Below are 10,747 nucleotides of genomic sequence, written 5' to 3' on the forward strand. Positions count from 1 at the left end.
TACCTGTGAAAGGAGGCCGAGAGATGACCCATCACTCATCTGTTACCAGTCGCTAAAACTTGTTTTTTTAAAGGCTCACCTAGGAAAGGGCTATGAGGTGCTGCTGTTGAACAGAGAAACCTAGTAAGTGACATTTGTCATAGAGACTATTTTCCGTTAAATGCGCATGAGAAAGTAACTTCTATGGCAAAAGTCACTTACTAGGTTTTTCCGTTGGACAGTAGATGTGACAAATCACTCTTCTGCGACCAGTCTCAAAAACATATTTTTTCAAGGGGGACCTATAAAACGGGACCGAGATGTGACCAATTACTCATATGTGGCCAGTCGCTAAAATGTGTTTTTAAAGGGGAACCTGGAAAAGGGATCCTGGATGTGACCAATCACTCTTCTGTGACCAGTCACTTAAACGTATTTTTTTAAAGGGGACCTATTAAATGGACCGAGATGTGACCAATAACTCTTCTTTGTCTAGTCGCTAAAACGCATTTTTTTCTGAGGGGCCCTGGAAAAGGGGTCCAAGATGTGACCAATCAATCTTCTGTAACCAGTCGATAAAACGTATTTTTTTAAAGAAAGATTTGAAAAAGGGGTTTGAGATGTGACCAATCACTCTTCTGTAACTGTCGCCAAAACGTGTTTTCTAAAGAGGGAGCTGGAAAAGGGGTTCAAGATGTGCCAATCACTCATCTGTGGCCAGTCGCCAAAACGTGTTTTTTTAGTGTTTTCAAGTAATAAAGAGGAATCTAAAAAATTTGTTCGAGACCTGACCAATCACTCTTCTTTGACCAGTCGCCAAATCGTATTTATTCAAAGGGGGATCTGGAAAAGAGCTTCGAGATGTGACCAATCACCCTTCTATGATCATTCGCTAAAACGTGTTTTTAAAGCGGGATCTGGAAAAGGGGTTCGAGATGTGACCAATCACTCTTCTGTGACTAGTCGCAAAATCGTATTTTTTTAAAGGGGGACCTGGCAAAGGGGTCCGAGATGTGACCAATGACTTTTATGTGACAATAACTTCATTGACGAACTTTCGCTCCAATTTGACATTTTGGGTATTTACATGTACTTTTTCCAATGATTATAGAACAGGACATTCTTACTAGACATAAGCGATCGCATTTATAAAGTTTACGTTATTATCATCATCTATTAGGCATATAAAGCTGCGCAAGCGCTTACAGTTGCAACTACAGTATTTTAGGTTTTCACTGAATAGTGCAGCTAAAACTAGTTCTTTCTGTAGCACAATTGGGCCAATCTAGTTTGATAAGATATTTTTAGTTGCAACACGAAATAAGATAGAATTAAATAAATCTTCGGTTTTTTATAAAAGGGCTTGGTTATTTCGCGTTTTTACTGGTTAAAACTAGTTTTGACAAATGATCGTAGTAATTTCGCGTTTTAACTGGTTGAAACTAGTTTTAACTGATTTAGGGTTTAAACGGTACCATGGCTACGAGTGTTTTGTCTGTACCACATTCTTTGAGAATGATCTCGACAATTAATCAAACAATTTTCATTTGTTTCAACAATCCTCGCCCCTCCTGTGATGTAAATCTGGGAAAGTTAATATTTCGCGGAATTAATAACTTAGTTAATGAATGCTAAGAGTGATACTTTTTGTGAAAGCCAATTAGCATTTTTTTGAACAATTTTCTTATATTTGAAAAAAACTTTATCCCCTGTTAAGCTTGAAAAAATTACTTTTTTTCTTTAATTATTTTTACATACAATAAATGTTTATAATAATATTTTTAGGTTAAGACAGTTTGCAATTATTTGAACAAATAATTATTCACTTACGTCTTTTCATGGGAAAGGTGGAGAAAATTCTCAGTATTATCTTATTTCAGACGTTGTACCCTAATTGTTTGATAATACCCAGTGGGCACAAAATTTAGCGACTTAGTAGTTTTTTTCAGATCGATTTCGTTGACACAAGAAAATACTGAATAATAAGCGAAAAAGTGTCAGAGTTTCGAAAAAAATAGAATTCTCTTCATCTTTTTTATGAAAAGGAGCTGGAGATATTTAACTGTTCAAATGACTGCATTCTTTCTTCCAAAGAAAATATCATTCTTAAAATTCACTAATTACGTTATCAATTCAAGAATATAATTACGTCACAATTTTTAGGAGAAAAAATTGTTTAAGAAAATTAAAGTTGTTTAGATTATTTTAAAATATGTTAAACGAAAAATATTATTTCAGACGTCCATCTACTGTGATCATTATCTTGAAAAATAGGAACGTTTCGCGATTTATTGCAAATAATTGTTTAAGTACTTGATAATTTTTGCAGAGTTTAAAAAGTAGTTAACAAATAATTTGAAAGCTGTCACTTATCGAATAATAAAATTCATGTTGACAAAATTATAGAAAAATACCGTCTGTTAATGGTTTTGATATAAAACGCCTAGCGTGCATTTTTGAGGCATTTTTCTGGCAGAATGGAAGAGGTTGAGTTGGTCAAAATCAAAACTTATTGCATGGAAGTCATTCGTTGAACAATTCTTTAAGAGGTGAGTAAATTTGAATTTGCAAAAAGTTAAAAACAAGCACTTCTTTTTTAATTTTTTAAAGCAAGCTTTTCACATTTAACAGTCCATGATTATTTCAAAAGACCGGGCATGGGCTATTTGCTGGCCGATTAGAAATAAAAAATAGACAATTTCTTTTTCCGCCAAAAATAGGGCAATTGATCTTGAAAAAAAATCAAACAGGTATAAATTTCAGGGTTAATTTTATTTTTTTGAAAATTTAACAATTTTATTATAAAGTGATTCTTTGGGCTCAAAATTGAACTGTTTTGTTGAAAATTCATCTTTTTGTGTTGAAAATTTATTAATTTTTGTAGAAAATTCATATCTTTTATTAAGAAATCACATCTATTTTGTTGAACATTTTTTTTGAAAATGTAACTACGTAATTGAAAGTAGTCATTTTAGTTTGAAAACCTGTCGGCGTTAAAACTTCGTATTTTGTGGTAGAATATTAATCTTCTTGGTAACTAATTTGTATTTTCTTTTGGTTAAAAAATAATTTATCGAAACTTATTGACAATAATTGAAAAAAAATGTTTTGAAATTTCATTTTTTGACTGAAAATTCAACTTTTCTTCTTTTTTGAGAGTGTATTTTCCTAACTGAAATTTCAACAGTTCTATTTTTTCTAATTTTACCTTTTTTAGATTAAGTCTCATGTATTTTATTAAAAAGTGTTACTTTTTGATAGGTAATCAAGCTTTTGTTGAAAATTTACCTATTTGGTTAAAAATTTATTTTGCCGTTGAACAGTCATTTTAATTATAAATTCATTTGTGAACTAAAAATTTAACTATTTCTTTAAACATTTATTTTATTCAAGTGGAAATTTAGTTTTAACTGAAAATTGAACTATTCTATTTCAGGATATTTTTGTGTGGAAATATCAACTATAGTGAAACCCTTCAATAGCGAGCACTCATGCGTGAACAAACAAAAGCGTATCGGGCTATAATGAGTTAGTTCCCACCCACCGTCAGCCTTAAAATCGGCGTTATAGAAGAGTTTCACTGTATTACCATTTTTTTTGAGAATTCATTTTTTCGAAGATTTGAAATGTTTGAAATTTCAATTATTTTGTTAACAATTTACATTTTCAATGTTAAAAATTAATTGTTGTAACTGATCATTTAATTCATTCACTTTTTGTTCAAAATTGATCTTTTTGAGTTGAAAAATTAACTAATTGATATGAAATTCATACATTAATATATATGTCTTCCGTCATTGAATAAAATTTGGCGTTTTTTAAATTAAAATTATTAATCTCCTAGGTGTATGGATGTTTTTATAATAAAAATAAAAATTTATAAGACTCAGGAAAAATGCCAAACTTGTCAGAGAAAAATCAGAGAATTTCGCAGTTGGGCTTTGGTAGTCACCCTAAAATTGGGACCATTTTTAGTGCGGGCCAAAGTGGGCAGCATTGCCCCCCACCCCTAACTCATGCTTATCCAGTCAGTACCAGTGGTACCAGTTACATCCCAGCAGGTGGTCCTCCCTTTAAGACGACGTGTCTATTGTTCAAATCACTCAGTCTTTTCTCAGCAGGAGCATCAGAAGAAATTTAGGAAACATCATACGAGAAGTGAATTCAGTCTCTGAAAGTGTTAAATAAAAAAGTGGACAATGGATAATTTAATCAATTAACAGTTTATAATAAAATTTCGACAAGAAAACAATCGTCCAGTGTCGTGTGTGGTATCAAAAACTTTATCTTTTGTTTCATAATAAAAATGGCACCTCTAAGCCCCTTAGCGTACAAGTATGAAGATTATTACTCATCTGATGAGGTCAGTGACTCAATAGACGATGAGCCACCTCCTAAGCGACAAAGAGCATCTACTTTTGTGAAATCAGAATCAGAAATTTCCGAAAAACTCGTCAGAGGGCGAAAACCCTCAAAAACACCTTGCCCCAACAAAACCGCAGAACTGGCCCGTAAAATTCGGGAGAGGAAGAAGCAGCATCTTGAGGGCCTCGAAGGGCAAGTCAAATGCCTCAAAGAACTGAATGATGGTTACCGAAGCATTATCCAAGAACAAAGTGCCAACGGGAGGAGACTGCAGGCTGAAGTGAATTACCTGAAAAGTGTTTTACACAAGAAACGAGGCATCGCCAACTTTTTGGGATCATTAAACGAAAATCTGAAGAGCAGGCCGAATGAAGAAGAGACGAGCTCAAGTCGAAATGAAAGGGTCATTCGCGCAAAGGAGGAATTCTCCAAGAAGAGAATTTTTGAAGATATTAAAATTGAGCCAAACAATGGATTTCAGGCCGGAAGTTATGAAGCCTTGGCTGAATTTGATAATTATGGTAAGGGACCGTACTTTAATTACGTAACCGCTCAAGGTGGGGGGGGGGGGGGGGTCAAGAAAATCTGTTGCGATTTTTTACAGGGGTGGGGTCCTTCCCTCATTTACGTAATTTTTGCAAAGTCGCAAAAACTTTCTGAAAATTTAGAAATTTTCTTAAAAAGACATTCTTTTTTGTTGCAAGTTCTACTGCTTTGTTAAAAATTCGTTTTGTTAAAATTTTAGCTCTTTTCTAGAAAAGTTACTGTAATTTGAAATTCCTATTTTTGTGCTGAAAAGTCATTTGAAATCTTTGTGGTTGAAAATCCAACTCTTTTTTTGAATCTTTGTCTTTTAGATTTAAAAAGTCACCTTTTTTAGTAGAATTTTAAGTTTTCTTGAACAAAAAGGTTTGTTTGAAAATTTAACAATCTTGTTGAAAACACATACTTCGTGATTAAAAATTCTACTATCTAGCAGAAAATTCACTTAATGTTAACAACTCTTATTTTGGTGTTTTATTTTCCGTTTTGGAAGAAATTTTATCATTCTTGAATAAAATTGCAACTGTGCGGTTGAAAATGTAACCTCTTTTTTGAAAGTTTGTCTTTATGATTTTAAAATTCTACTGTTTTGTTGAAAATTTATCTATTTCATAGAAAGTTTACTTCTTGTTAAAAATCACTATTTTGCTGTTGAAAGTAGAACTACGTAAAATCTTTTATTGGTGAATATTCGTCTGTTTTAGGAGAAATTTTATCTTTCTTGGATAAAAATGCAGCTGTTTGGTTAAAAATTAAAACTAGTGTATAAAAAAGTCATACTTTTTGGTACAAAATTCTACTGTTTTTATTAAAAATTTAACCATTTCGTAGAAAAAATACTTTTCGTTTCAAATTTATATTTTGGTGTTGAAAAATAAACCCAAATCTTTTCTGGGTAAAAGTTCAACTTTAAAATAAAATTTGTATTTTGATCTTGAAAGATCAACTGGAATCTTTTTTGGATGAAAATTCGACTATTCAAAAAAAAAAATGTTTTTAATCAAAATTCATCTGTTATCAGAGAAATTCCATCTTTTTGGGATAAAAATGCAACCATTTGGTGGAGAATTCAAATTTGTAAATAAAAAATCATCCTTTTTGGTTCAAAATTGTCTTGTTGAATTGAAAATTCCATTTTTTTTTTTTTCGTAGAAACTTATTTCTTGTTTCAAAATTCATTTTTTGAGCGTGAAATGTCAACTGATTGAAGGCTGATGTCTAGTTAAACATTATTTAACTGTTTAGTTGAAAAGCGTTCTTTTGTTTAAATTAATTTTTTGACTGAAAATGTAACTTCTATTTTTTAAGATTGATCTTTTTAGTAGAAAATTATCCATTTTTAGTAAAAAAAAAACATTTATTTGGTTTTAAATTTTATGTTTGTAGGGTAAAAATGCACCAGTTTCGTCAAAAATAATTTTTTGCTGAAAAGATATATTTTGGTTTGATAATTCAATTTTCGTAGAGAAAATTCAACTTTTGGCAATCAGGTTCAACAAATAAGTTAAACTTTCCTTTCTTTCTTGAGTGAAAAATCTTTAACTGATTTAAAATTCATCTTTTTGGTTTTAAAATTCTCTTTTTTATATAAATTTCATCTTTTTTGATTTAAATAAGAACTATGACACTTTTTTGTTTGAAATTTATCTTTTTTAGTTGTAAATTCAGCTATTATGTTCAAAATTTAATTATTTTATTTTAAACCCAAGTATTTTCTTAAAAAGTAATGTTTTATATTAGTAAACACTTTTGTTTATTTAAAATAAATTACTCAATTTAAGAATTTGAAATTTGCATCTGAAATACTGTTTTATTTCTTGTATAAAACATCCTATTTTAAAAATATTTACAGATTAAAATGTTGGTATTTTAATAAATACCAACATACTACTAATTTTACTAAAAATAAGTAGCTACAAATTTTCGGGAACTAAAAATTGTGTACAACAAGGAGGAGGGGGGGGGGTCTAAATATTTTTCTTGGTTTATTGCAGGGGTAAAGGGTGATCTTAGAGAGGGTCTGTAATCCGTTACGTAATTTAACCCTCAAAGAGCACGCTCCATTTGTGCATACGTATATATCACACTAGTGCGAATTGGGATTTCGCATTTTTACATGATAATAATTCGTGCATAAATAAAGTAAGAAGAAATTTTTAAATAGCAAAAAATTTTAAAAATAAGAAGAGAAATATTTTAATGAAATGGGAATATAAAGTTGAGAGTAGAAGTCATTCTAAAGTTATACTAATTCTAATTATACTTCGGCAGACCGCCATCCACACCTGCATGTATCACGTATTTTATGAATGACCCCAAATAATAATATTGTTTATCGTTTGAATATTGATAATATGGAAAAAATATTATCAAATGAATTCCCGAGGTTCGTATTTGTGAGCAATGTTGCAGTTGCTCCTCGATTAGGGCAATACCCAAACTTCTTAAAAATTTAAAAACTCAGGTATAATTTTTGGCGAATTTATATGAAAAAGAAGAATTATAATGTAGAATCACTTAGATCTAGAGAAAATGTAGTATAAAAAAATTATCTGGCGGAATTTAATCTTTTTCCATGCACCCACTTTGCAATCGTAAACTCCTAAACTAGTGCGAATTCGCACCAAGCGGAACTTTCAAACCGAACCTGACCTGGAATGACTCAGTAAAGGACGAACATATTTGACGCATTGAAATCGCCCAATCATGATCGCAGTTTCAATTCTGACTATTTATCTTCTTTTTTATCAGCAGAGGAAGATCCACTTCTTGGTTTGAAGTCAGAAAGTTTCGACATTCAACTACCATTGACACCTCTTAGTTTAGAGGACAATTGTGAGAAGTATCAGGCTCTTCAGCACGATTTAAGTATAGTGCCACCGAACCTGCTTCCAAGTGACAATTTTGACATTGTTGCATATTTTTCCGGGCTAGATGATGAAGCCGACGCACTCGATTTTCAGAACCAGCCTATTCCCTTCAAGGAGGAAAATTATTTTGACAATTCGAACATGGACATCAAGACGGCTGCAGCTTAGTCCCTAGTTCCTTAAATGAATGGTGTAATGCAGTAATATTATAATATTTATTTTGAAAATTTCATGAAATTGTGAGATCGTTCAAAAAATTAATCAAGTTTCTACGCTTGCGTCACAAATTGCAAATTTCCGTATAATGGGCGTCGTGATAATGGCGACTCATTCAAATGTAGTATTCTAAACTGGCATTTGCAAATAATTTTAGATAAGTAGTAGTACTAGAAATTAAAATGCGAGTGTGTTTATCAACGTTTAGATCATGCCCTCTTAAATAATTTTTTCTCTCTTTATATAACCATATTTTTCTGTGAAAAAAAGGATTCAGGAAAACTAATTCAAGGTTCTCTGAGAATTTGGGAACCTAGAATAAAAAATTCATAGTATGTTGATAAAGTTTTGGAAATTCGGGAAAAATCATAATATTTTTTTCCAAGAATAATGACTTCTCTTTGATTTATTTATCTTTTTTGTATTGTTTCTTACAGAAGCCTTCAATTACTAAGGCTTGAAATTATTGTTTTCAATTTTATATTCTCCCATTTTTGACCACTTCAATCAAATGTACAATTGAGATGACGGATGCAACAAGTCGACAAGCGCTCGAAACTGCGTAGAAATATTGTCCAGCCGGGAAAATCTATCGATAAGAAAAAAGTGGTCGAAACGTAAAACAAAATATACATTCGTATTCAGCTTGATGCGGCAGACAAATTTTGTATGCAACTTTCTCATTTAACAATTATTACATAAGATAAACAATAAAAACTTAGAAAATTTGCCGATCAAAAATCGATATTTTGTAAAACAAAAATCGGGATTATTCGGCCGTTTGTTGATAAAAATGCTTGAAATTTGTATAGTGTACTCTCAATATATAAGCGATGACTATTAACAACAAATACCCACCGAAACTTTCCGAAAATTTGTTAATAGCAAATTGATTACGAACAAAAACCACAGTTCGCCAACTTCGACCAGTGGGATAGTCATCCAAAAAATATATTATTTGAAATAACTTGCCGCGATAAAGTTGTTCACTAGACTTTGAGAAAGTTTTTCTGAAAATTTAAAGAGAATTGGTCAAAAATTGAAGAAATGGCGGCAAACACGCTGCCGCTGGAGCATTTTGCTGCTCTTTGCCGCTGCTGGCTAATTGCTGAGGAACAAAGGCCAATAGCAGATCGCTGCCATTTCCACAATTTTCGACCGACTTTCTTTAAAGTTTCAGAAAAACTTTTTCAAAGTCTAGTGAACAACTTTCTCGCGATAAGTTACTTCAACTAACATTTTTTCGATGACCGTCCCACTGGTCGAAGTTGGCAAAACGTATTTTTCGTTCGAAATTCATCTGTTATTAAACAAACAAAAAAATATTAGTTTTTCAAACAAAGTGCGTTATTTAAAGTCATCGCTTACACATTGAGAATACATCATACAAATTTTAAACATTTTCATCAACAAACGGCCGAATAATCGCGAGTTGTGTTTGATAAAACATCGATTTTCGATCGGAAAATTTTCTAAGTTCTTATTGTTTAACTTAAGTAATAATTATCGAATCAAAAAGTTTTATAAGAAAAATTTGTCGACTGCGTCAAGCTGAATACGAATATATATTTCGTTCTACGTTTCGACCACTTTTTTTTTATCAACAGATTTTCTCGGCTGGACAATACTTCTACGCGGATTCGAGCGCTTGTCGAGTTGTTGCACCTGTCATATCAATTTTGGACGTTGAGATTCAAAAGAATTTCTTAATTGTTGTGACTTTTCACCGCTTTCAAGAAAATTTTTTTATTTTACCCTGTTTAAATTTTTTATCATTTTCTTTACAATAAGCTAAACCGAAAACTTTCAGTTTAAAGTATTATCATTTTCAAACGTGAAATTATCTTCCAATTTACTACATGTAAATTTCAAACGATTCAATTGTGAACGTTTCTAGTTTTAAATTAATAAACTGATAAGAATTTCTATTTTGGAATTAAACTAATTCTAGTATCTGAAAGTATTAACGCGTGCAGAATTCGAAACTGGAAAATTTAAAACAACGATAATATGTGTACCTTGGCATAAGTCAAAATTGACGAATTATTATTGCTTTAAATTTCAAATTATTGTACAAGGTTGTGAACTCTTGAAATTAAAACAAAATTTAGAAGATCCCACTTTAAAATTGTTTAATTCTAAACACTTTAGCAACCCTGTTAATTCCCAATGGGAGACAGTAATTTATTTTTCTTTAAACTTTGTCTCATTAACTCTTTTGTATTATTCATTTTTAGTTCAGTTCATTAGTAAAAAATACTTAATTTTTACAGAAGAGCAACTTGGCTTAATCTTACTATTGTTGTAAATAAATACGTTCTTTTTACAAAATATGTATTATACTCGAGTAAAATAATGTACTATAATAAAAAAATATATTTTATTTTTTCATATGTACTCATAGATGCTCATTTATTTACACCATTATATAAATAGAAAAAACTAAGAATAAAATTTCTTGCAGGAAATTTTTTAGAGCGATAAAGTTTTGTGTAGCAAACTTTGCGTCTTTCAAAAAACATGTGATTTTCATGGCAGAACAAAAGAAAGTTTAACCGATATTTGTGAAAAGTTTATCCTGTGAAGTTAATTTTCGTTGGAGAGAATCTTTCGTCGGAAATCGATGTGAAGTTTATCTTCTGTTTTTTCTGTGTAAGTAAGCTAGAATCATGTTTATTTAAGGTGGCTTGGGCGCTTTTTAAAAAAATCACAGGCAGTTCTGAAAATTTGATATTATCGAAAGAAAATATACTAGATCACTTTGCAAAAAAGAA

At 31.1% G+C, this 10,747-nt stretch overlaps 1 protein-coding gene across 2 annotated transcripts; it reads left to right on the forward strand.

The window, feature by feature from the left end:
* The first annotated feature begins 4,096 nt into the window (after window positions 1–4,096).
* LOC117175602 lies at window positions 4,097–9,460 on the forward strand. 2 transcript variants are annotated; one of them, XM_033365313.1, is made up of 2 exons: window positions 4,097–4,865; window positions 7,639–9,460. In XM_033365313.1, exons 1-2 carry the CDS (start codon window positions 4,286–4,288, stop codon window positions 7,923–7,925), a joined length of 867 nt encoding a protein of 288 aa, XP_033221204.1. In that variant the 5' UTR covers window positions 4,097–4,285; the 3' UTR covers window positions 7,926–9,460. The 2 variants fall into 2 exon arrangements, with proteins under 2 accessions (XP_033221204.1, XP_033221209.1); XM_033365318.1 differs by having other exon boundaries at window positions 7,642–9,460.
* The last annotated feature ends 1,287 nt before the right edge of the window (window positions 9,461–10,747 follow it).

This window comes from Belonocnema kinseyi, chromosome 1 (genome assembly GCF_010883055.1).
Source record: "Belonocnema kinseyi isolate 2016_QV_RU_SX_M_011 chromosome 1, B_treatae_v1, whole genome shotgun sequence".
In the NCBI taxonomy this organism is placed as follows: Eukaryota; Metazoa; Arthropoda; class Insecta; order Hymenoptera; family Cynipidae; genus Belonocnema; species Belonocnema kinseyi.

Excerpts from the sequence above, each read along its gene's own strand:
- LOC117175602 (XM_033365313.1), top strand. The coding sequence starts at position 4,286 with ATGGCACCTCTAAGCCCCTTAGCGTACAAGTATGAAGATTATTACTCA. Across the intron at positions 4,866-7,638 it reads GGCTGAATTTGATAATTATG|CAGAGGAAGATCCACTTCTT; the intron begins GTAAGGGACCGT and ends CTTTTTTATCAG.